Source organism: Cervus elaphus, chromosome 19 (assembly GCF_910594005.1).
Source record: "Cervus elaphus chromosome 19, mCerEla1.1, whole genome shotgun sequence".
Classification (NCBI taxonomy): Eukaryota; Metazoa; Chordata; class Mammalia; order Artiodactyla; family Cervidae; genus Cervus; species Cervus elaphus.
In genome coordinates, this window is record NC_057833.1 from 48,406,901 (window position 1) to 48,434,083 (window position 27,183).

Here is a 27,183-nt window from a genome sequence, read left to right on the forward strand (position 1 = left end):
TGGTACATAAATGATTAATAATCCTCATTGTCAACCAGGTCCTTTCCTTGTCTAACTTACATCTGTCCTCCTGTGATTTACACCTCAACTGTTTCTTTTCTTTTCTTTTCAGAGTGGAGATTTTCTAGTTACTTAGTAGTTCTTTTGTAGGGCGAATCTTTATAATTGAAAATGATTATGATGCCTCCCTTGTCTTCTCTGTAAATTAAGCTTTGGCCCTTTTATGTACCTTTCCTAGCCTGTTTGTCCTTACGAACTTTCACAAGTTCTCTGCCCTACATTTTGGCTGCATGGTCTCCCTCATTAGAGCCCACATGGTGCTGAGCATGAAACCAGGGTTATTCACATCCTAACACTGTTAGGTTGGGGTTTTCCTTTTCGGTATTCATTTTACTCAGTGCCCACTGTAATTGTCAAATGTTTTTATTATACTCCTAATGATAATAATTTCTAAATATTATATCTTCTGTTTTCCTGCTTAATTTTTATTTGTGAACATTTAAAATTTTCTAGCTTACCAGAATACTTTCAGAATCTTGAGTCATGTCCTTCCAGATGCTAACCCCAACTTACATCTGTAAACCTGATAAACCTCCTTTCTGGTTCTTATTGAAGCTACTCATACCTGAATGACTCCTGAAAAAGCTTTCTGATTCTCTTCTGTATTAACCTTCTGCTAGCCTTTGTCAGTACGTTCCTTATTTGAACAACACAGAAAATTATCTGAGGGACTGTTTTCAAAATTCTTTCAGGGAAGGTATATAAGAGAAAAGTTAATTTGTTACAGTCAGAGTATCAGCATGGTTTGAGCTAATCATTTTAGTATACTGGAATGCAAATCACTCAGATTTACAGTTTCAATAAAAATATATTTTAAAAGTCCCCATTAAAAAAAAAATAAATAAATAAAAGTCCCCATTTTATAAGTCCCCTCTAGTCTGGCTTTGTTTTTCATTACACCCAATTGTATGTTATCTTGGTACTTCTGGAGGTGAGAACATTTGTTGCCATTCAATGGAATGTGTTTCAGCTCTTCCTTATCTAGTTCAGTTCAGTTCAGTTGTTCAGTCATATCTGACTCTTTACAACCCCATGGACTGCAGCACGCCAGGCCTCCCTGTCCATCACCAACTCCCAGAGTTTACTCAGACTCATGTCCATTGAGTCAGTGATGCCATCCAACCATCTTATCCTCTGCCATCCCTTTCTCCTCCCGCCTTCAGTCTTTCCCAGCATCAGGGTCTTTTCAAAAGAGTCAGTTCTTTGCATCAGGTGGCCAAAGTATTGGAGTTTCAGCTTTAACATCAGTCCTTCCACTGAATATTCAGGACTTATTTCCTTTAGGATGGACTGGTTGGGTCTCCTTGCTGTTCAAGAGTCTTCTCCAACACCACAGTTCAAAAGCATCAGTTCTTCGGCACTGAGCTTTCTTCATGGTCCTACTGTTACATCCATACATGACTACTGGAAAAACCATAGCTTTGACTAGATGGACCGTTGTTGGCAAAGTAATGTCTCTGCTTTTTAATATCCTGTCTTGGTTGGTCATAACTTTTCTTCCTAGGAGTGTCTTTTAATTTCATGACTGCAGTCACCGTCTGCAGTGATTTTGGAGCCCCCCAAAAATAAAGTCTGTTACTGTTTCCAGTGTTTCCCCCTCTGTTTGCCATGAAGTGATGGGACCATATGCCATGATCCTTATCTAATAGAGTTGCCTATCAACTTTATCATTTTATTCCTAAATGTGTTAAAAGTTTCTAATCTATCTCACAGTAATAGGTCTTTTTAATTTTTTTTTCCCCTCGGTATCTGGAATAATCTCTTTCAATTTGTACCATTGTTCCTTCAACAGGTCTTTGTTTAGCTAACTAGCTTTCTCCTTCCTATCTCATATTCTTTGAAGATAAGGATAGTCTTTTGTTCACTTATAAAGATATCCAGCTCTTGCCTCACTTGCCTATTCATTCCCTTTACCAGTGCCTGTTGCTTTTACTTTAAACTTGTTATTTAAATTCCCATTTCTTCTCAGCATCCTAAACTTAGTTTACTGGCATCTTTATACTTGATGAACATGTTGTCTTTTTCACTAATGAAGATGTGATACAGTTCTTCACTCAAGAATGCAGCTTACTTTTTAAGTCTTAATTCTTGGCCTGAGAGTATCAAATCAAGGAATCATTACCTCAGAATTGTCTTTCAGATCAGTCCAGGAATTTTCTCAACAGCATGGCTTCTGTTTATTATTTATTTATAGCAGTTAAAATTTCCTTTCATCATTAGTCTCACCTACCCAACTAAAATTTGAGATAAAGATTTCTGAAAATACTGAAACCCAAAAAGGAGAAAAAAGCATGGGAGTGTGTATATGTGTATGTGTGTGTTTTAAAGTCATTCTGTTAAAAAATGTCTCAGTTATCATAAATTATTGAGTACAATTCATTAATCATTGAATATAACTAGATATCAAGGCCTGAAAAACTTGTTAATTCTAGATTTTGTTGATTTTACTCCTCTGCCATGTCTTTAATACCTTTAACCCAGCTAACCAATACTTCTTTTTTAATTAGCTTATCTCCAGTCCCTTTTTTTTAGATATACCTTATACCAGTTGAGCTACTTCTCTCTCCTTTATAGTTCCTTTGTCAATAAATTAAAAAGATCTTGGATTCAAATACTAGTCACAAAATACAGCTATCATCTTGCACCATCTTATTTCCTAGCTGAAATGAAGAAACCTTCATTACTCTTTCTTAAAACATTATTTGAGGAGTAGAGGAGAAATACTTTAGAAAGTATCCCAGAAAAACACTATTGTAAAATAAAATTTTATTCTGTCTTATACATTACCCAATAAAATTTTCTGCCTTAGGATGATTTAATTTTTCACAGTCTTAGGAAAGACCTGTTACATATTAGGACTATCTTTAGAGAATGTGTTACTTAAATCTTATAGTCTCTAGAACCAAGTAAGAGATTTGACATTAAAAAATATTCAAAATTAATTATACCAAATTCTTATTTCTAGATTTCATTTTGAATAGAGTTGCATGATATTTTTTCTTTTATAATCCCTAAGTTATCACAAATGTGGAAAGTACCTCTTGAATAATAATTATTGATGTATTTATTTCTCCACAGAATGATGACAGATCTAATGCTGTATCAAATTCACCTACAACAGAAACAGGTAATAGACACAAAAGTACAATTAACCACATCCTGATTATAATTCTTTACATGGATTTTCCTGATAAATTACTTCTTAAATGGCTGTGGCTTCCTTTTCTGAGAAATCAGACACAAATATGGGAACTCTGTACATTTTTCATTTTTTACTTCAAGTGGTTGTTCAGCTACTCAGCCTTTTGATACAAAAAAATGCGTATTTACTAGCAGGGCTGTAGGTTGGCACAAGACTATATTTAATATATTAACATTCATTCTGTCTTTATTGATACACCAAGAATAACATGACAGTTAAAAATACATACATGAAACTTCCCTGGTGGTCCAGTAGTTAAGAATCCACCTTTCAATGTAGAGAGTGAACATTTGATCCCCAGTTGGAGAACTAAGATCCCACATGTCATGGAGCAGCTAGGCCGACACACCACAACTAGAGTCTGTGCACCAGTGAAAGATTCAAACAAACAGGGAACTCCTTGGTGGCCTAGTGGTGAGGATTCCAGGCTTTCACTGCCATAGTCTGGGTTCAATCCCTGGTTGGGGAACCACAACCTGAGATTCCACAAGCCATGTGGCATGGCCTAAAAAATAAAAATGCATACAAACAGCCCTCCTGTTTTCAGGGTTACTTTCCTGTACCAGATTTTTCTATTAATAAGCAAAATTATTATTTTATATCATTGCAACATTTAACGTTTCTTTTTCATTTATCATTTATTGAACTTTTGTCACATCTATTATTATATTTAATTTTTTTTCCATCTCCTTTAATTTTATTTTGCTTTTCCATGCTGATTCAGTTCATCATTCCCCTGCATATTCTTTTCCTGCTGCTATCCAGAGAAACCAGCCCCAGCGCCCTGAAAGCTTCCTTTTCCGAGGAGCTGTCAGGACAGAAACAAATAAAGGTAGGTGGTAGTGACTAAAAGGGGGATGGGATGGAGGTGGTTATACAATGACATTAACTGTTAACACGCTTTTAAATTTCTACCCTGGGAATTCCTTGGCAATGCAATGGTTAGAACTCGGTGCGCTCACTGCTAGGGCCCAGGTTCAATCCATGGTCAGGGAACTAAGATCCTGCAACCTGTGTGGTATGGCCAAACAAAAACAAAAAACAATAATAAACTTCTGCCCTATGGTGTCACTGAGACAGTGTTTTAAGCTCTGCGTTTGTCGGTGATTTCACTGAAGGAAATGGCAACCCACTCTAGTATTCTTGCCTGGAAAATCCCATGGACAGAGGAGCCTGATAGACTACAGTCCATGGGGTTGCAAAGAGTCAGACACGACTGAGCGACTTCGCTTCACTTTCACTTCACTGATGTTAAAGGAAGAGAATCTTAATCTTGCTCAAATTCATCTTGTTCAGAAAGCTTCTTAGTATTACCTAAAAGCAGGTTATAGTGTTTGAACAAAAAAAATACTCTTTTAGGGCTTCAGGGAATGAATGTCTCTTCTCCCTGTAACATCCTCTTAGATTTTTCCATTGGTAAAAGCTGTTTTCTATATTGTTAAAGAAATAAATCAGTAATTTAAAAACAGGTCTACTTAGTCTTATGGTTTTTAGTTAATATGACAAATCTCTGTTGATCCCCAAAGAAGTTACCTAGATGTGGAAACACATTTTACTCCCAAAATTACTTTTAATGTAACTGATAGATAGTGAGATTTAAACTCAAACCAGAGGTATGCTGCTGGTGGGACTGTAAATTAGCATGGAAAACTGTTTACATTATCTGCTAATGCTGAATACTTGTTGAGTTGGTCAGGTAATTCACTTGGTTTTAGGTAAAAATAGAAGAAAATTTTCATTTTCATGAAGAACTGTTAACTTTTGGCCAACCCAGTGTGTCCTATGAGTAGCAACTTTGCTTTCTGAAACATGTAACATAATATACCAAAAGATATGTACAAAAATACTCGTAGCAGTGTTATTCATAATAGCCCCAAACTGTGTGTCCATCAACAATAGAATGGATAAATAATTATGGTATATTTCTACAATAAGATACCAAATAGGCAATGAAAATGAACAAGTTAATACATACAACAACGTGAATAAATCTTATAATGTTGATCAAAAGAAGTCAAACCCAAAAGCATACACACATATAATATGCTTTTATTTATAGAAAGTTCAAAAATGGACAAAACTAATCTGTGGTATTAGAAGCCAGAAAGTATACATAGTTAGAACCCATGGTATTGGAAATAATTCTTTGGTACCAAGGGCAGAGAACAGGAGAGGGTCTCCTGGGTGTTGGTAATTTTCCATTTATTGACTTGCTTGTGTCTGCTTTGTGATGATAATTTACTGAGAGCTCTTTGCTTATGATTTGTGTAATTTTGGGGGGTATGATATTCAATAAAAACATTTTTAAATGGATGTGATAAAACACAAAATAGTTGAGACCAATGGATAATGGACATTTGGTAGTTTTTCATACTATTCTCCCTGTTATTGTGCATATTTTTAAATTTCCATTATAAAAACATTTTTTAAAAAGGCAATACAGAAGTTGAAAGTGCTGTACTTTCAAGGAAACTGATCAGGTGGATCTGAGTATTTTTGCAACACTAGCAATCACTTTTCTGTCTCACATATCAATATTTTTTAGGTCATGCTTCACCCCTCCTTTCATCTTCTGTACCTACCACTGATTTGAAAGATCCAGTAACAAGACAGAATTCAAGACAGAGAGAAGAAGAGCTAGAATTAATAGATCAACTACGGAAAGTATATACATTGCCTTTGAGTTACACTTTTTAAAGTGATATTGCTGTAACCCATGATCCTGACATCACTTGTTCATTTGACTTACACATTTTTAATAGAATCAACAGCTGTCCATTGTGTGCTGTGATGCCCATTGTGTGATGAATTTTTTCAGCTATTTACTAGAAAAATGAGATGGGTTACTCCATAAAGCTCAATCCCTGGCCCTACTTAAAATTTTTTTCTGCTTCAATGTAAAGAAATCTTGTTAGAGTTAATAAAACTTAATGTATGTATGCACATATACATACCACACATATGTAGTGTTTATTTTAAAATTGCATCTAGTTTTTTGTTTTTTAATCAGAAAATTGTAAATGAATTCTGTTGTGGAACTTGGCAGCAGTGTCACCTGACTGCCATACATACTTGCACATATTGACCATACACATATATATGTATATGTGTGTATATATATATTGGATCTCCTTAAATTATTGACTTAGGATACAAAAATAAAATAAGAGATGGTGGTACTTAAGTTATTTGCTTTTTATCTTGATTTTTAGCATATTGAGTACCGGTTGAAGGTATCTCTGCCTTGTGATCTTGGAGCAGCTCTAACCGATGGTGTCGTTCTTTGCCATTTAGCCAATCACGTGCGGCCTCGATCTGTCCCAAGCATTCACGTTCCCTCACCTGCTGTAGTAAGTTTCATGCTTAAAAAAAAGTTGACTCTTCACCAGACATCTGTTAAGAGGCAGGCATTATGCGAGTGCTAAGGATACAAATATGAATAGAGTCTAGCCCCTACCTTCTGGGTCTTACTTCTACTAGAGAAAAAACAGGCCTGTAAACAGTAACTTACAGCTGTGTGGTAGTGTTATAAAAGAGTTATGTCAGAAGTATGCTATGGGAATACAAAAAAGGGACCACTTCAGCACTGCCTGGAAAGTTCAGGAAAGCCTTGCCAGTGGAGGAGGAGGTAAAATTTGAACTAATTCTTTAAGTATGAATAGAAATTTGCCAGCATTACAGAGGGAGAACGTCATCCTGGACATAGTATTCCTAGATTAAAAAGCTAAGGAAGATCATGGCATATTAAAGGAATTCTTAAGTTGGTTAAAGTAGATTATTTACAAGTTTGTGAGTGTAAATGACAGAGGATGTAGCTAGAGAGGTAAGCCACGGGCCATGTGGCAAGGGCCTCATGTCCCATGTCAGGGAGATAAAAGTTTATCTTAGTGTAGACAACCAGGAAACACAGAAGGAATTTGAGAGGAATAATAGGATTATAACTGCAGTTTAGAAAGATGAATATTTCAGGGTTAGAAGTGACATGATTCAGGGACCAACCTCAGGTGCAGAAGGTGCATTCTAGATAAGCAGCAGGTTTTCTTGAGACTGCTGGTCAGATATGAACATCAGTATATCAGGATGGCAACCCACAAGAGAAAGAGCAAGTTTTGGATTGACACAACTTTCCTTTTTTTTTTTTTCTTTAAGTTTTTATTAAGAAACATTTCAAACCTTCAGAAAAACTGAAAGAACAACATAAAGAAAACTCTTAGAGCCTCCACCTAGAGCTGACAATCGTTGCATCTTGCTGTCTTGCTTTGTATATTTTAATTGCACCATCTAAAAGTTGCAGATTTTCTAACACCTTACCCTAAATATTTCTGAGAATGTCCTAGGCCACTTTGCTCTTACCCATAGCTTGAAGCCAGGGATTGTAGGATGTGGGCGCTGAACCCTGTTGGTGGGGGTGTGATGTGATTCTTTCACAGAGCTCCCTGTGGGATTAGCCTGAAACTGAGAAGAGACAACCATGAGCCCTTAGCAGCCAGCAGGGAGTGGGGGTAGGAAAGGAGGATAGATGCACAGGCTGAGTAGAGACACTGGATGAGGCACCAGTAGCATCCACAGGTTATATTTGCATATCTCCAGTTGTTCCAAGAGTATCTTTTCATGGCTGTTCTGCCTCCTCACCCCTCACAAATATACAGACACCTAGCAGGATATAATCAAGGTTTCCACGTTGCATTGATTATTATTTGATGTTGTGACATCTCTTTTGATGAGTCTGAATGGATACTGTGCATTTGTAACATGCTTAGCAGTGTGTAACCTTTTCAGAATCTCATTTTCTGGTCATTTGTTGTTATTTAGCACACTTCCTGATGCAGATCCTTTACTCTTTACTGCAGTTGTATCCAGGCCTCTGGATTGCCACTCTGGACGTTCATCTTGCTGCCTCTCCAGATGCAAATCGTTTAAGCCTCCCAAGGACCTTTTAGTCTAATTATAAAAGCCGCTTTGTTACCAAGGTCCCAGGAGACTGATATGACCCTTTTCCCTCTAGCACATCCAAAAATAGTCATGCATTTGCTTCTAAAGAAAATAGGTAGCCAATTTTTATTTAGTGACCTCAGAAAACAGGCTTTCAGCTTTGTGTAGAAGAGACAGAGAGGAGTAGCAGTACTGCCAAGTCAACTATGCTTCCAAGACTTGAAAGACTTGGTTTGGGTCCTGAGGTGGTGATTAAGAGAATAGGAATTGGCATGCTATTTGGCAGTGCCAAAAAGGGAAAGGCTTATTCATACTTTGCATTCTTCCTAGTTTCTGTCAACTGAGTTAAGAAACATAATTTTTTTTAATAATAAAAAAGAAATCTGTCATTCTTCATACTCCAGGGAAATACTTAGGAAGTAGCAAGGAGCTCATGTGGAAAGTGAAATTTGAGAGTACAGGTGACTGAGGATCTTTATCTTGATCACTCAAACAGAGTGCCTTTCATTTAAGAATGTAAAATACATATAGGAAAAATAAAACTTTTATAAATGTTAAACCACTTAGAGAAATTAAACACATGGACCTTCTTGTTTATTAAAGAAAATGGGAAAATAACATTAAATTTTGTTGTTGTGCGTTCCCTAAGTCATGTCCAACTCTTTGCGACCTGATGGACTGCAGCACGCCAAGCTTCCCAGTCCTTCACCATCTCCCAGAGCTTGTTCAAACTCATGTCCATTGAGTCAGTGATGCCATCCAACCATTTCATCCTCTGTTGTCCCCTCTCCTGCCTTCAATCTTTCCCAGCATCAGGGTCTTTTCTAATGAGTCGGCTCTTCACATTAGGTGGCCAAAGTATTGGAGCTTCAGCTTCAGCATCAGTCCTCCCAGTGAATACTCAGGATTGATTTCCTTTAGGATTGACTGGTTTGATCTCTTTGCAGTCCAAAGGACTCTCAAGAGTCTTCAACACCACAGTTCAAAAGCATCAATTCTTTGGCACTCAGCCTTTTTTATGATCCAATTCTTACATCATACATGACTACTGGAAAAAACCATAGCTTTGACTAGACGGACCTTTGTAGGCAAAGTAATGTCTCTGCTTTTCAATATGCTGTCCAGGTTGGTCATAGCTTTTCTTCCAAGGATCAAGCATCTTTTAATTTCATGGCTGCAGTCACCATCTGCAGTGATTTTGGAGCCCAAGAAAATAAAGTCTGTCACTGTTTCCACTGTTTCCCCATTTATTTGCCATGATCTTCAATTTTTGAACGTTGAGTTTTAAGCCAGCTTTTTCACTGTCCTCTTTCACCTTCATCAAGAGGCTCTTTAGTTCCTCTTCGCTTTATGCCATAAAGGTGGTGGTATCTACATTATCTGAGGTTATTGATATTTTTTTCAGCAATCTTGATTCCAGCTTGTACTTCATCCTGGCATTTCACACGATGTACTTTGCATATAAGTTAAATAAACAGGGTGACAATATACAGCCTTGATTTACTCCTTTCTCAATTTTGAACCAGTCTGTTGTTCCATGTCTGGTTCTAACTGTTGCTTCTTGACCTGCATACAGGTTTTGCAGGAGGCAAGTAAGGTGGTCTGGTATTTCCATCTCTTGAAGAATTTTCCAGTTTGTTGTGATCCACACAGTCAAAGGCTTTAGAATGAAGTCAATGAAGCAGATGTTTTTCCAGAATTCTTTTGCTTTTTTCTGTGATCCAACAGACGTTGGTAAATTGATCTCTGGTTCCTCTTCCTTTTCTAAATCCAGCTCGTACATCTGGAAGTTCTCTGTTCATGTGCTGTGAAGCCTGGCTTGGAGAATTTTGAGCATTACTTTGCTAGCATGTGAAATGAGTACAATTGTGTGGTAGTTTGAGCATTCTTTGGCATTGCCCTTCTTTGGGATTGGAATGAAAACTGACCTTTTCCAGTCCTGTGGCCACTGCTGAGTCTTTCAAATTTGCTGGCATATTGAGTGCAGCACTTTCACAGCATCATCTTTTATGATTTGAAATAGCTCAACTGGAATTCCATCACCTCCACTAGCTTTGTTCATAGTGATGCTTCCTAAGGTCCACTTGGCTTCGGACTCCAGAATGTCTGGCTCTAGGTGAGATGTTGGCTTCCATGCCTGATGCTTAAACCAGCAGATGAATTTGAACAGCTGAGTTTATTAACCACTTTGAGAAATGGGATTCATATTTCTTTCTTACAAGATAACCCACTTGGCAAAAAAAAATTTACCACAACTTTAGGTCATGCAGTGCAGCTATGTTCTAGTCATCAGAGATATTTTCAGAAAAACAAGTTTAGTAGTGATTTTCCTATGGGAAATTTTCACCTTTTGGAAAATTTTTCTTTAATCCAATCTTTTAAAATCCAAATACTTATATTTAAATATAATCATTGAATAGTGACATGATAACATCTGTAGTATATTTATGAGCAAAGGCTACTGATTTTATTATTATTATTTTCTTTAAAAAGACTGAAAGAAAATGAACCAAAGTGCTAACAGTGATTATACTTGATTGACTGAGTTGTAGGTAATTAATTTTGCTATTCCTCCAGATTTTCTTTGGTGTATATTTTAAAGTGGAAAAAAGTTAGACAGCCATCCTCCTAAAATTTCTCTGTTTAGCACTTCCTTTATAAAAATCAAAGCCCAGTGTCTATAAAGTAGGAAGTGGCATACTGTGAGCCATAGGCCAGTACCTATTTTTGTAAATAAAGTGTTTTTAAGACACAGTCACTCACTTGTTTATATATTGCCTATGATTGCTTTCAGTCTCTTAGCAGATTTGAATGGTTGCAACAGATCATATGGCCCTGAGGCCTAACATGTTTATTATCTGATCTTTAAGAAAAAGTTTGCTAACCCTCCAGTCTGGAACATTGAATTTATGAAGCCATTAACTTTGCTAATAATACTATGTTTTCTTTCTTTTGCAGCCTAAATTAACAATGGCAAAATGTAGACGAAATGTGGAGAATTTCTTAGAAGCTTGCAGAAAAATCGGTGTACCTCAGGTAATAAATTTTATTTCTTATATTGCTAAATAAATCTGGGTATTACATTCCTAAAATCTTTTAGAAAATGCAAGTATTTAATATCTTATAGGATAGTTCTGTGCTAAATTGATAATTACTAACATGATTGTATTACTAGAGTCAGTCATTATGCTTTTGATCAGTTTTCCTTAATTATTTACAAGAACCAAGCAAAGAAATAATATACATGTTAATTAATTTTGTTATAGTAAGTAATTGGTGTCAAGTAATCAAAAATAGTTATTTTGAAATTTTCTAAGTAACCCCACTTGCTCACTACTTGTAGACAACTTCATACACAGTAGAGGCTATGCTTCAGAATATGTGCTTCTTAGACTAAGAATGCTTCAGTTGGCTTCAATTTTTTAACACTTGCTTTAATACTTTTAAAAAATGTTTATTTTCAAATAACTTTAGATTTTGAGAAATGTTGCAAAAATGGCACAGAGAGATGATATATACAGTTCACTTATAAATTCTACTATGTACAGGTTCCTGGACTGTTAAGCATAAACATAGTATGTCATCCAAAGTAATAAACACCTAGACAGCATTGTTGACTAAGTTACAGATTTTACCAGTTTTTCCTACTAAGGCTCTTTGGAATTGAATATACAGGAGGCCATTTTTAGGCACTGCTCCTGCTCTTGAGGGTTTTTTTTGCCTCTAGATTCCTCAGTTATAGCTTTATTGCCCTTTAATGGTACAAATAGTTAAACTTTTACCCTTTTAAAAACAATTAAGTGTGGTATTCTTAAAAAATATTATGTATAATGACATGATATATAGATAAATTTAAAGAAATAAAAACTGGTGCCATTGGATACTTTTTTCATTAACCACAACCATTACAGTTCTTGTCACCATATTTTGTCCAGTATTCAAAGAGAAAAACATGACTCTTCTCTATCACCTTCTTAATTAGCTGTCAGAAACCCAGTATTGGCCTCAACTCAACTACTCCACTGTTTCTCTCAAAGCTAAGCTCTTGTCCCAAGGGCTTTCACTGACAGTGACTCATTTTACCCAATTCACCATTCCTCTCTTTAACTAACATGAATTGAGAAGGTCATAGCATCACTTGTCCAATGGGCACCTTTCCCTTTCAGCTTTTTACAAAGGGGAAGCGAGCCCAGCTACACAAAGCAGCTGCGTTAGGCAGCGTGAACTCCCATGAGTGTTTTTTCTCCTTTTATTAAGTAGATTTTGATTCTGCTACTTACTTTTCACTTTTTTTCTTTTTTGTTTTATTAAGCTGAGTTATAACCGAAATGCACATTTAGTGATAGCAAGAATCTTTTTTTGTTCCTGTGGACAAATTCAAAGCAAATTTGTCATCTGCATATTGTACTGATTTCTAAAGGCTTATCATCTCTTTTAGAACAAGCCATATTTAAACATATTGAGAGCATTAATAAGATTTCTAGATAAATAGCCTGCATTTCTCCATATTAACAGGCAGGTCCTAATATTCCCGTGTACAGTTTAACATTCAGGGTTTCCCTATGTCTACTCTTAATTTGTTCCTACCTGACCATCACAGGCATGCCCAGTAGCTTCCTCAGTTTCTTAGTGCAGTGTCTTTGAACAAGAGAATGTGGCACACATTGGTGCAGGGAATGGGAACTAGAGGGAAAATAGGAGTGATTGAAAAGAGGCATTGCACACCTAGAGAAGGGTGCTGAAAACGACCCCACACAGCTAGACGTACAGGCACACTTAGCCTGTGTCAGACTGTGTACATGCACTGTGGACTTTACAGAACCGTCATCTGTCTCAGATTTAAAGTCCATACACTGATCAGAATGTAACTGCCATCAGTCAACAAAATCAAAAAGTGTGCCTTTTATTTTTTAAATGTATTTTAAATTGTCTGATAATCACTTTACAGTGCAACAGTATGCCTTTTAAAGCAAGCATTTTAATCCACTATTTGCCAAGCAGAGGTTAACAGTTTTTATTTGAAGGCAGGAGACAGGAAAAAAAAATGCAATTTGAAAGACTGGGTGTAAAAAAATAAATAAATAAAAGACTGGGTGTTTCTCCAGGGTGGTTTTAGACTGGAGTTGTTGACACATCCTCCCTCCCATCCCTCTCCACCAGAAAGAGGAAGTGGACATCAACCCGGGCCACTTCGTCCTTCTCCACTTCTGCCTTTCACCCAAGCCTCACCACCACCATCACTACCGCTTTTAGAACGTTCCTATTCTGCTGTTACTTCTGCTAAAACACTTAATTGTTTGCCTCAAACAAAAGGAAGAAAATGAATAAATACAAACTCATAGCTTTACACTCACATTCTCAGGTCCTTCTGCCATGGAAGGGAAGAAGAAACCTGTTTACAAGTTAAATTATGTAACACTGAAGAATACCAGTGACTGTTGAAAACCTCCAATAAGGCTAGGGATATGAATATTCTCTTTTATCATATGACGCATTCAAAACACTATAATGGGTGGTAAAAACTTCTGAGTCCAGTATATCAAGTCCTAGAGTTATTATATGTTATGTGTGAAAGAATATTTTACTGTTACCAAGTCCAGTAATGCTTTTAATTGCTTAATCTGTAAACTGGAGGGTTTGGATGATCTCTAAGGCCCCTTACAACTCTAAATAAGTAATTAGTAAACTGGACTTAATTTGATTTTTAGAGAAACACCAAGTCATTTAGTACAACCTGACTTCCAGGTAATAAATTTCCTTTGATTATCATACTTTGTTCATTCCTTGAACCTTCATGGCTCACCTGGCTTTCTCTGAAAACTTGCCCCTCTTCTGTCCACCCCAAGGTTTTGTCCTTGCTTTCTGACCTATTCTTTTTTTGTTAATGGGGAAGGAGGAGCCAAGAAAGAGGTTGCCTGACCCACTCACCACCCTCCGGCCTCATATATCCCTAAGTCAGCGTCCACCTCTGTTTATTTTATCCTGAATGTTCGTACTAGGCACCAACAATTTTATTCTGCTGTTTAGTAGTAAAATCAAGCTCAGCACGTAAAAATTTGTGGTTTTGTTTTTCAGCGTTTTATTTTAATTTATAATAAAAAATGTTACAGGGCATGTTTCTTTGAATATGATTGAGATGATCATATTGAATTCTATACTCAAATCTGTATTTCTGATCCACTGACTTTGTTTTTCTGTTTTCCTTTCCTGCTCACACTTTGGACAGGACAATCTTTGTTCCCCTTCTGACATCCTTCAGCTAAACCTCAGCGTAAAAAGAACTGTTGAAACACTACTTTCTCTTGGGGCACATTCAGAAGAATCCAGTTTTGTCTCTCTATCTATCCAGCTTTTGGGTTTTGTGGCATTTTATTGTACTTTAATGTTAACTCTCTGTATGCTTTATTACTGGATCTTCCCCCTCTAGCCAAAAGAGTGCATTCCAGTGATTTCCACCTCATTCCTATGCTTGGTAAAGGAGGTTTGTTTCTCATTCAAAAGTATTTACATATGTGCTTTTTTTTCTGGCCATCAAAGAGCTAATCAATAAAGTAGATGAATCCTGTCCTCTTGTGCCCAGACAAGCAGTTCCTGACATTAGGAAGCATTTTTAATGCTAACACAGAGTAAAAAGATCAGCATTTTTTCTTCTGTTCATTCATCCATTCTCCTGGCCTGAACGGCCTTGTTTCTCTCATCATGAATGTTGAGCAGGTTCTACTAATACAATCCTGAGCCCATTGTTAAAATATGACCTATAAGTTTGTTTCCAAATGGCATAGTAAAATTTCCATCTGGCAGTTTTTCCATGCCTCAGCACAACTTAAGTACTGAAACTGTGAGAAATATTAAAATTATGACTTGCTGAACTTTTCAGCAGCTGTTCATAAGGAAACAGTTGTACTCTTTCTGTTCTGGGAGGGCACCTGGTCACTCAGATCTCCATATTTAACTGTACCCTGAAATCCTGAAGTTTCTTTGTATTAGTAGGCACAGGCCCACCTAATAAGCATTTGCTGTCTTGACATCTGGAAGGCACTGGCCATTTAATCTTAATAATTTTAATTTGATTAGGATTATCAGTCCAAACATAACATTGGTTCCCTAGATTGCTATTCTGAGCCCATTGTGTACACTGAAAACAGTACACAAGGCAGTTATCTGGAGCTGCCCTTTCAGGGGTTGGCACCTGTCAGCACATTTATTATGTTTTGTTAAACTTCATTTCTGGAATCCTATTTAGAATTTAAAATTGGAATTTATGTGTTTTCCAATGTATTTGAACCGTGTTAATAGGTGAACTTGTATTTGATAGGCTGTTGAGATTATATCTGAACACTAGCAGGTAAAGTATTAGGCAGCAAACTCTGTTTTGTACCCAAGGCAATGAATATTGTCTCTTTCAGAATGTTTAGTATATTAGCCTCTAGCCTTAATGCTTGAAACTACTTTATATTGCATTCAGATTCTGGTTCTCATAAACAGTGTTTCTGAACATTCAGGAATCTCCTGAACTCTGTTAACAAAATTGGACAACTGAACTCAGGTATGAAGGGAGATTGTGAGGAACATAATAACATCATGTGGAAGTCAGTCTGAGGATCTGATTGCTTTGGTTTCTTTCATATTAAATGGGAAAAGTGTTTAATACATTAAAAACTGTTTACTGTCAATGCTGAAACATTGAACACTGGGTTGAAAAGTTCAGTTTTATACAGTAGTAGTGCCTTTCAGAGTTTGGGGGAGATGTTGTTTTTAAGGTGTCTCTGAGTCAGAGATCAGTTTTGTCAAGTTTTGTCCCTTTAAAAAACCACTGATAACACACATGGTGTGGTGTGTTGTTTGGGGGGAGTAATGGTGCATAAGTCAGCTAGAAGGCAAATGTGCATCTGGAAAGCATAAGCCACTGAGGGAATGTCTAAACCACAGGCTCATAGGTCGCAGGGCACTCCTTAAAGTGGAGATCAAGAAATCTGCCTCAGGAAATATGAAAGTGAAAAGTGAAAGTGAAGTCGCTCAGTCGTGTCCGACTCTTTGCGACCGCATGGACTGTAGCCTACCAGGCTCCTTCGTCCATGGGATGCTCCAGGCAAGAATACTGGAGTGAGTTGCCACTTCCTTCTCCAGGAGATCTTCACAACCCAGGGATCGAACCCGGGTCTCCTGCATTGCAGGCAGACACTTTACCATCTGAGCTACCAGGGAAACTATGTCTCCCCCAAAAGCAGAACACTCTGCAGGTTCATATTAAGTATAGTTAATCTGTACTTGCAATTGTACTTAAAAGATTTACACAACATTGCTAGTTATATAAGATCAAAAGATTCCATTTATCTTGTTTTATCAAGGTAAGTATTAAATAAAAAGAAAGTAAAGCAAGAATACCAATAACTGCTCATAATACGTACTTGTTATGTTTTTTATTGCAACTGGTTTTGTAAAACTTCCTGTATTAAGTGCCAGTGAAAAGCTGAGGAAAATCTTCTTTAATAAATATGTATAGTCACTTCTTCAGTAGAGCCAGAATTCCACTTTCATTCCTTTGAGAGTAATCATTCTTTCATCTAATCAGTGATAGATGTTATTATGATATGCCTTTTTTTCTTATACGAAAGGATTAACCAAACACATTAATGAGGTAAATAAGAAGCGATTTAACTTCCTTAAACAAATACGTAAACACTTTTCAGATATATGTTAATTAAGATGTTCTTGACTAAACTCACATCATTGTTCTCCAGCATAATTTAATCCATTAAATACCAGGATATGAAACACTTTTTCAGATATGATTACTGTATTTAAATTCTATAATTCAGATTTTTAAGTAATTCAAACTGGACCTTCCATAAATTACCCAGTGTGGTGGGGGTGGGGGGGAATTTTCTCAAATACATCTAAAATTCAAGAATATACTTCAGTTTCTTCATGTGATGCCTGTCTGTATGAGAACCCTGATTCTCATAGTCAGGACTGTAATGTAGATAGTGGCCATTCCTGTCTCATGCAGTCTTGAGTTATGCCATGAAACTATTTTGCATTCCTGTGATTTGTAATTTCCAAAGCACTTTCTCTTACAATATTGTATCGTTGGGCTTAAGCCATCTGGTAACTTGGAACTGTTTTTGTTTTCACCTGTCTCATTTTACTGATCTGATCTGCATTGCTTTTTTAATCATCAGGAATGAAGGATGTTGCTTTTACTCCATCATAGTATGTTTATCTTCTGTTGTATGTATAAGTGTATGTGACTTATTTTCCAGTATTCAAAATAATCTGTATGTACTTTTAGTTGTATTAATAATAATAATAATAATTTAAAAAGTGACAGTGAGTGTCAGGTACCATTTCTGTATAACTCATATGAACAGAGGTCAGATTCCCAGCTACTGACTTTTCATGTCTCAATTCATTATTATGAGGGAGAGAAGAGATGCTTATTTTTTCTTTTTACTTCTGTAACGTTCATCCTTTTTTCTCTTTTGTTTTTATGTCACGTTGTCCCATTTCAGGAGCAATTATGTTTGCCTCTCCACATTTTAGAAGAGAAAGGTTTGAGCCAGGTTGCCGTGACGGTCCAGGCTCTCCTGGAACTTGCCCCACCCAAGCAGCAGCAGCAGCAGCAGCACCAGTTATCTGCTGTGTAAGGACTCCCAGCATCTTGGGCATTGGCCTGGCCAAAATGGAACAGGACAGCGTGACTGCTGCTGCCCGCCGTCTGCTTAACAAAGCGCTTGCGTGTTCTTAAAAGGGACTGTTTCCATGATTCCTGACAGGAATATTTCGCTTCATTTCTCCATTTTAGGGGAGGTTATATCCACTTGCATTGAATTGTTTATGAAGACATGGTTGGTTTCCACAAATGAAACTTCATTACTGAGAACCCAACACTGATGCCCAGCCTGGCTGTGCTTTTCTAGAGTGGGCTCTTTTATGTACTGAAGACTGACTTCTCGTAAGGGTATTTGGCTCTCTGGAAGGCACAGACATGCTTTTATTTTTACCTGTTTCCAAACCCTCTGGAATCCACAGGTTTCTAAACGTGGTTGTTCATTAGAATCTCCTGGAGAATTTGTTAAAATACAAATTCCCATTCAGTGGGTCTACAGTGAGCCTGGGTATCTGCATTTCAACAACCATTCCAGGTGTTCCATGTAGTGAAGACCATTGTTCCAAACTAGATATTTGTATCATTTGGGGGAGTGATGTCTCCACGGTGTTTCTCTGCCACATTTAAGATCAAAAGCTATATTATACTTGGACTGTTCTGTCCAAAAAAAAAACATGTAAACACTCCAGATTTTGCATAGTGAACCAATGAAACAAATACTGTGGTATTTAAGGCCAGTGTCCTAGGTCTCCCCCTAGCACCACTTAGAGGTTGGATCCATATATCATCCCAGTGTTATTCTCATCAAGCACTCTACACACAGGTTCCAGATCTTCAGGCTGGTAGCATGTGACACTCTGCATCCTGTGTACTGACTTCTCTGAGCACACCCCTTCTCCCCTCCCCCCAGGCTGCTCCCAGGATACCTGGATCTGCGAACATCTTCCAGTCACACACGGCAGATTCACTTCTAGCTCCCCAACTAACGGATGATTATGAAAATAAAGGAAAAGCCAAATTTCTTATATTTCTTTCAGCTAACAGCCAGTTTCTGTAGCTGAATTAAAGCACTTGTAGCATTTTAAAACAGCTGCTGTCTTTTTATCTAGCTCCCCCACCAGTGCCTTATTTACCAAACTGTGGGTGCAGTAAAAGGACCCAAGGCTCAGACAACACAAAACCTTTATTCAAATCTAAGCCACTTTGGTCTTTTTCCCCCTATATTTTGAGCCCCTTTTAGTTGTCAGTGATATCTTCTGGTATTCACTGCCTTTGTAAACCAAGTAAATAGAGTAAGTGATAACTAGTTATCTAGGTTTTTTCCTGTTGTTAATTGTTCTGGAGTTTCTTTACCAGTGCATGCATTTAAGCATAATGTCCTCTCTTTTTTATCATGTAGCAGCATCTAAAAGTAACTTTGGATAAAATCATGTTGTGTATCTGGTCAAAGTAATGTTTTCTCCTTGTCATCACAGGTTTAACCTTATATAATACAAAACATCTGAGCTCAAAGCCCAATCCTTCAGGGTCTTTGCAAAAGTAAAATGTATTTTAGGTGCTTAGAACCAGACCCCATTATATTTACAGTTCCAAACAGACCCACCAATCATACAGCTTGTTTAGAATTTAACTATAAGTATTTTTACTTCTAGTCAATGTTAAACCTCAGTGTAATCTCCAGATTATAGAGAACAATTTGAAATGAAACTCAGCAAAGGACACTATTTGTCACATATTATGCAAGGAATAATCCCAGTTAATATACACAATGCAACATTTGGAACATTTGTGATTAATTTTCCCATGAGAATAATTGGAATTTTTAATTTATTTCAAATTTTATACTTAGCATGAAACCTTATTCATATATTTTATCAAACTAATTCAAATTTATGTTTGAATTGTTAGAAAATATTTGTGTACAGTTCTGGTTAATAATGAAAGAAAAATATATATTAAATGTCTTTTCTATGTCAAGATGCAAAACAAGTCATGTTGGAAAATTTTTGTACTCAGTATTTTGTCTGTACCTCTTTCTTTTTTAAGCTGGAAAGGAAATTTAACATTTAGCCTTGCTAGACTCTAACATAAGCTGAAGATGACTTTGTAACACATCCACCTGACCTTTTATGAGCTTCCTACTGAAGCACAAGCGTCCCAACACTGAAGAGTGAATGAAGAAAAGGCTGAGTGCCTGCCCACCAGGGCCCCTGTCAGCTGTGGAGATTTTAAGCCAGGTTTCTGGGCTTTCAAATTCATACTTGCTTAGCACGCCAAACAGTTTTCTCTGGAAACAGCTCATGAGAGGAGGGGCCTGTGTATTTGACTAGAATAGAGTAGGACACTTAGTAGCGGTAGGTCACTTTCCTTAATAGCTTTTGAAAATACAGCTTCACAGCTAATCAAGGAGTCTGATTTCTCTACTTGGTAACAGTCCAGCAGTGACTAATGATATATGACTATGCTGATGAGTATGATGAATTTTTTAAAACTAAGCGCTTAAGTGGTTATAGAAATGAAGGAAAACATGGATATTTAGAAACTTTTTATATACATATTGCAATAAGATGGTTTATAGCAGATTTCATTTTATTTCTGAAAATGTTATAAACATGTAATTAGTAAAAAAATTTTGTAAAACACTGTCCTATATTTGTATGTTTGTAAATATAATGCATAAGTTCTAAGAATAAATATGTCAGTATCATGTATGTTATTTTAAATTGCCTGTATGCCACTTTACATATTGACATTAAAATAAAAGACACCACTTCAATAGCATGAAATAAAGGCTGACGTGAAAATGTTCATATCTAAAGCATGGTTTCCTTGGAAAATAAAAGGGTAAATTCTCTGATGGAACATTGGTAGAAACTCGTAATAGCCCCTTGAGATCAAAATGTACTTTTTTAAGGAAGTGTAGATACAAGTATTGTCTTATATTTGGAGTTAGATATGGCTTAATTTTGAAATATTACATATCTGGAAAGCTTTTCTCAGAAATTTCCAACTGTTCTGTAATTGTCTTAATGTTCTAAGACAGTTCTGTTCTGATTAATCGAGCCAACAGTGACCCCATGAGTGGGCTCATGTTCTTTTAAAAGAACATGATTAAGCTTGTTGTGCCAGGCACAGGTTAGGATTTTCACATGCGTTACCTTTTTCAGCCTTAATACCCCATAAGATGACAGTCACTGAGTAATAAGCAAAGCAGCTATAGGCCCTATTATCTCACTTATCAAAAATATCTCCAAACTCATCTCCCCACTCACCTATATCTCCTGTCTTTCCTATGTATGGGTTGTATATCCTGACATCTCATTTCTATCTTCCATTTATCATTTATATCCCCACCTATTTCCCAGAAAAGGAGCTGAAGCAGCTTATAATAAGATATATGTTCTTATGTGACATTCCCCATAAAAAACAATAAAGTGATAATAAATTTAAAAGGCAAGCACCAACCTTTATTAAAACTTTACTGTGTATGTATCATGCTAGACACTTGATAAACGTCACCTTGTAGTTCCTACTGAACACCTCACTTTTGCTTTTACACTAAGTATCATTTTTCACAATAAGCAAATTGAATAGTCAGAATCAGAGACGTTACAGGAATTACTGATGTTTTAATGCAACACTATAACTAAGATTATGTGCTTTTTGTTTTTTTCTGGTGAGCCAGAGCAAAAGGAATCTTCACAAGACTTCTAGAAATACTTCTTCCCAGCAGTTTTTTTTTTTTTTTTTCAAGTTATGAAGAAGCCCTAAATCACAGTATAATCCTAATTCAGGGTTTGAAAACTAGTATAGCAGGCAAAGTGACCTAGTATAACCAAGCCTCACCTAGGAGTATCCAAATAAGAAACAACCCATAGATGAGTTAATCCATGATGGTAAAAGATACTTCTTAACTCCCTTCAGGTCCTCCTTCCCATCTCCAGAGCACCAACAGAAAAGATAACTTGATCACTTCTTGCCTCTCCTCTTGTTCTTCTCTTTGCCTTTGCCTTTTCCATCCTTGCTGTCATCTTTGTCCTTAGGCATTTTGAAACCACCAATTTCTCTCCGCACCACAGTGCCTCGCCACCAGGCCTGGAGCTGAAAGAGAACAGGGAAGTGAGTATACTTTGTAGTATGCCTGACAAGCTGCATTTTTTTTTTTTCTTTCTGTGTAAGGGGATTGTTTTTTCATAAACTTAACATGTGAAGATGGTCTCTGAGACACAGAAATGGCCAAGCATGCCGTAGAGCAGTGCTAGTGTGATCTGCAGCTTGAAATCCCACACTCAAGTTCTCAAGGAGTAAAAAGGAATATGATTAGGCCTGACTTTGCTTTGTGTGTAGAAACCTGATTGTCTTGTACTGCTGCTCTTTATGAACATTCAAGTTCCCCAAATCTAAAAACCATTTGCTCCAAAAGGGATGCTAGTTACCTGAACCATAGGTAACTCAGTCAAAAATGTGCAGATAAACTAAACTATAGATTCAATAGGTTTCCTGGCACATTTCAATCCCTAATGATTGATTCAGTTCAGTTCAGTCACTCAGTCGTGTCTGACTCTTTGTGACCCCATGAACTGCAGTACGCCGGCCTCCCTGTCCATCACCAATTCCCGGAGTCCACCCACACCCATGTCCATTGAGTCGGTGATGCCATCCAACCATCTCATCCTCTGTCATCCCCTTCTTCTCCTGCCCTCAATCTTTCCCAGCATCAGGGTCTTTTCCACTGAGTCATCTCTTCTCATCAGGTGGCTGAAGTATTGGAGTTTCAGCTTCAACATCAGTCCTTCCAATGAACACCCAGGACTGAGCTCCTTTAGGATGGACTGGTTGGATCTCCTTGCAGTCCAAGGGACTCTCAAAAGTCTTCTCCAACACCACAGTTCAAAAGCATCAATTTTTCGGCGCTCAGCTTTCTTTACAGTCAACTCTCACATCCATACATGACCACTGGAAAAACCATAGCCTTGACTAGATGGACCTTTGTTGGCAAAGTAATGTCTCTGCTTTTTAATACGCTGTCTAGGTTGGTCATAACTTTCCTACCAAGCAGTAAGTGTCTTTTAATTTCAAGGCTACAATCACCATGTGCAGTGATTTTGGACCCCAGAAAAATAGAGTCAGCCACTGTTTCCACTGTTTCCCCATCTATTTGCCATGAAGTGATGGGACCAGATGCCATGATCTTAGTTTTCTGAATGTTGAGCTTTAAGCCAACTTTTTCACTCTCCTCTTTCAGGCTCTTTAGTTCTTCCTCACTTTCTGTCATAAGGGTGGTGTCATCTGCATCTCTGCGGTTATTGATATTTCTCCTGGCAATCTTGATTCCAGCTTGTGCTTCTTCCAGCCCAGCGTTTCTCGTGATGTACTCTGCATGTAAGTTAAATAAGCAGGGTGACAATATACAGCCTTGATGTACTTCTTTTCCTATTTGGAACCAGTCTGTTGTTCCATGTCCAGTTCTATCTGTTGCTCTTTAAGCATTTTCCACAGTTTATTGTGATCCATACCGTCAAAGGCTTTGGCATAGTCAATAAAGCAGAAACATGTTTAAGGATCAAAACTCACCTTCAAAAAGGATTTAGTTAACTCCCTTGAATATCTTGGTCACTAGATACAACTGTTCTGAATACAGTCTGAGCTGCTTTAAAATCAGACTAAACCCCAAAGACAGAGCAAATCCACTAATGAAAACAAAAATGGTCTTCAGCTACTTCAGCTACTTTTTTTTCTTACAGTTTTGCTCTAAATCGAGGAAACTCAACAAATAGAAAACACCATAGAAGCTCAATAAACACTTGCTAACTATACATGTGACTCTCTCCTAATGGAAAGCTCAAGTTTGAGTTTAAATACCTGGTCCTGAATGTATTACACTTTAAAGCTTACTTCCTTAGTTCATCCCCTAATATACATCCCAAACCACGGTTTGCACACCACAGGGTCTCAGCAGATACTCTTTCAGAGAGAAGGGCAATCCTCAACAGTACAGTTTCAGTGCAGCTGATCTTATATTTGCTTGAAACAATTTCCCAAAATCTGACTTGCCAGTTTCATCATCACTAATAAATACAAGTTCATATAAAACTTTTGTTTCTGAACTATTACTTACCCTTTCACCTTTTTTGAGAAAAGCTCTTATCAAAACCTAGCAGATAGTCTTGGCTAACATAAATAGGATCTTAAGAAGCAGTTGGATATTAAAAAATTCTTCTAAGAGCTCTATTGATTAGAAATAGTATTTATAAGTTTGACCTCTGGGCACAAGGTCTAGGCTTTGCTTCCACTGTTAACCACCTCTTCTTTCCCAGATTAAAAACTGGGGGGCATGTCCTCTTTAACTGTCTCCCTGCACCATGGACTATGGCAAATTCCAATGATTAGGTCATGCTTCCTCACAGATCTCCTGCTCTGTGTTTGATAATAAACGAGAGGTGCTTTGCATTCCTCAGTGTTCAGCCAGTTACAAAATTGAAAAGGCCCCAAGATGCAAAGTGTGATTTTTTACCTTTATGATGCTCCTCAGTTCCAAGTCATCCTGTTCTCTCTTCTTCCGGGTCTTCTCCTTTTCTATACGATCTTCAATGATGACTTGTTCATATTCCCTTATCTGCAAAAGTAGACATTAATCGTGTGTTACAGGACCCAGGGAAGCTATGGCCCACCCAGACCTGCTTTTGTTCACGCCACATCGCTTGCAGGATCTCAGTTCTCCCACCAGGGACTGAGTCCAGGGCCAAGGCAGTGAAAGCCCAGAATTCTAACTACTAGGCAACCAGAGAATTCCCCAGCCCTACCTTTTTAATAAAAAACTTTAAAATGAACCATACCAAATTAAACCATCCAAAAAAGAAAAAATGTACTTGATTCCTATATTGTCAGTATTCACGTAAGCTTTATAATTGTCCCCCAAATTTTTTCAGCTTGAATAAATTTGCTTTAAAGTCTTCTAATAAAAATGAAATACTAACTTGATATGTGGCTAATGACATCAAAATAATGTAATAAAAAACTAAGAAGGCACACATACAAATAATCATCCTTGAAAAGAAATTTGAGAAGTTCTACACTTATTCAATGATGAAACCATAATCAGAAGGTTTTTATAAATCATTTATAAATTATCTTCAGAGATCTTAAAGTAGAAATTAAAACAGTATCTAGCTCAAGGAGGTTTGGATAGTGTTAAAATAAGTTATGTATGTAAACCTGGGTTTGATCCCTGGGTTGGGAAGATCCCCTGGAGAAGGGAAAAGTTACCCACTCCAGTATTCTGGCCTGGAGTATTCCATGGACTGTATAGTCCATGGGGTCACAAAGAGTTGGGCACGACTTGAACGACTGAAAAAAAAAAAGCAAAATACTAGAAAAGTGCCCAGGCCAGATTAAGCCCTATCAAGTGTCAGCTGCTGCTGTTATTGTCCCATCAACGAGGACATCATCATCATCATCATCATCGGAAAAGAATCCCAGTGGTTGACAGGCACACATCCACTTTGTGACCAAAAATTGTCCCCCAGCTACTGCAGCTTAGCTCCCACCCACTCCTCCGTGCTCTGCCTTAATGCCATTGAGACTCCCCCTTCCTTACCGTCTTTGCAAGTTCTTGAAGGTGTGCTAAGTCACTGGCCTTAGCAGATTTGAGGGCATTTAGTTCATTCTGTTTCATTTCTGTGTCCTTATCAAATTTCTCCATCCAGAACTCTAGCTTCTCCTCAAGCTTCTATTTCGAAGAAAAAAAAAAACCAAACATTAAAATGTGGCCAGACATGAAACAGTATATACTGTATGAAATCATGTATATGAGGTTCAAGAACAAGCATGACTGTTCTATAGGGAAAGAAGTCAGAATAATGGTTACTTTGGGGGGGATTGTTGGTTTATTGATTGGGAATGGGGCGGGAGGGAAACTTCAGGGATGCTGAAGCTTCTACTTGGAAAAGAAAAAAACATTAAAATGTGGTCAAACCTTTGACAAGTCTTAGCAATAAACAGAGAAGACACAAACTTTTTAAAATAAAGGATGGAAAAGAGAAGTTCAGAAATAACAGAAAATTTAAGTTGTAAGAGACTACAGCGCATATCTTTGTACTAATAAATTCAAAATGAATGTTTTGACGAAATGGATTACTTCCAGGAAGACATAAGTTACAAAAAATGACTCAAAAAGAGTTTTTTTTTAAGTAAAGACATCAATAATCATTAAAGAAACAGAAAAGGGAGCCAAACATCTCTCCTTTACCCAACCAGACAGTTTATGACTGAATTTTACCAGTTTCAAGGAACAGGTAATAATCTATTTTGTTCTATTTCTATTAAGTTAGCTAGCATAACTGATCACAGTACAACAAAGAAGCACCAAAAATAAATCTATAGAATAATCTCACTTATGGAATACATAAATACAAAATAAAAATCTATAATTCTAACAGTCTAGTAAAAGAATCATAAATTATGAACAAAGTAGATTTATCCCCCAAATTTAAAGATGATTCAACATCAACAAGTCTATTAATGTATTTTAACTTATTAACACATTAAAAGAAATCATATCTTCTCAATGGATTAAAAAAAAATCCATCTCATAAAACTCAATCTTCATTCCTGAATAAGGAAAAAAAAAAACTTAGCAAGATTTGACTAAAAGGAAACTTTATTAACGTGATAAGGTTTCCCTACCATAAACCTACAGTGCAAATGTCATAATATCCCCATTTGTGTCAGTTATCAATTTATTTCCTCTCAATTCCAAATCATCCTTCACTGACCAGCTTTGTAAAACTGGATGATTGCAGCCAACACTCCTTTCTGCAAACTGGCACAATATTCAGCTTTGTCAGTAGAGGGTGGTAGAGGGACATGACAAAAGAGCTTCTCTCCTTGGTTCCCATGGGCTTCCTCCTTTGTTTCTGGGCACAGCTGATGGTGTCATGGATGTGACATACTCGATGGCACTTGTTCACCAAGTTTTACTAACACAACAGACAGAGTCTTGCTTGCCAAACACAGTCTACGGTTCCCTGCTTGCCAGTTTTACCCCACTAGCTGTAAGCCAGCTCTGACCCAGGCAACAAAGCAAATATCTGTTTATTCCTCTCTTGGATACTGTCCTCCAGCCCTAGAGTTCTCTTGTATCCCTCCTTTTTAGCCAATCCCTTATTAGCAGTGAATGATTCTTTTTTAATATGTTCCCTGCTCAAATTACCAATGTGGTTTCTGTCCCCAAACTGAATGATAATGATACAGAATTAGTATCAAAACTAGTTTGTCTCTCACCTTCTAATTCATGTGTCTCACTAAGTCATCTAAAATCCTTGCTTCTTCTGTTCATCAGATACAATCAGCATAATGCAGTAAACTACTAGGGTGTCTT

The 27,183-nt window shown here is 37.1% G+C and overlaps 2 protein-coding genes across 10 annotated transcripts in view; one reads left to right on the forward strand and one right to left on the reverse strand.

Annotated features, from left to right (window-relative positions):
• The window catches only part of LRCH3 (leucine rich repeats and calponin homology domain containing 3), a 98,558-nt gene extending 77,942 nt beyond the window's left edge, over window positions 1–20,616 (forward strand). For 4 of the 6 annotated variants that reach the window (XM_043875263.1, XM_043875264.1, XM_043875266.1 and 1 more), the window contains 6 exons: window positions 3,139–3,187; window positions 3,987–4,094; window positions 5,808–5,926; window positions 6,475–6,612; window positions 11,153–11,230; window positions 14,421–17,529. In XM_043875263.1, the coding sequence (XP_043731198.1) occupies window positions 3,139–3,187; window positions 3,987–4,094; window positions 5,808–5,926; window positions 6,475–6,612; window positions 11,153–11,230; window positions 14,421–14,621 (693 nt within the window). In that variant the 3' untranslated portion in view covers window positions 14,622–17,529. Of the gene's footprint in view, window positions 1–3,138; window positions 3,188–3,986; window positions 4,095–5,807; window positions 5,927–6,474; window positions 6,613–11,152; window positions 11,231–14,420; window positions 17,530–17,706 lie in introns of those variants that run through there. The other 2 variants (XM_043875265.1, XM_043875268.1) reach the window with 1 other exon arrangement.
• A 797-nt stretch (window positions 20,617–21,413) lies between these two features.
• Window positions 21,414–27,183, reverse strand: part of IQCG (IQ motif containing G) — a 51,981-nt gene continuing 46,211 nt past the window's right edge. For all 4 annotated transcript variants that reach the window (XM_043875271.1, XM_043875273.1, XM_043875270.1 and 1 more), the window contains exons 9-11: window positions 25,402–25,533; window positions 24,319–24,420; window positions 21,414–21,905 (exon numbers count right to left, since the gene is read on the reverse strand). In XM_043875271.1, the coding sequence (XP_043731206.1) occupies window positions 21,774–21,905; window positions 24,319–24,420; window positions 25,402–25,533 (366 nt within the window). In that variant the 3' untranslated portion in view covers window positions 21,414–21,773. The remainder of the gene's footprint in view (window positions 21,906–24,318; window positions 24,421–25,401; window positions 25,534–27,183) is intronic.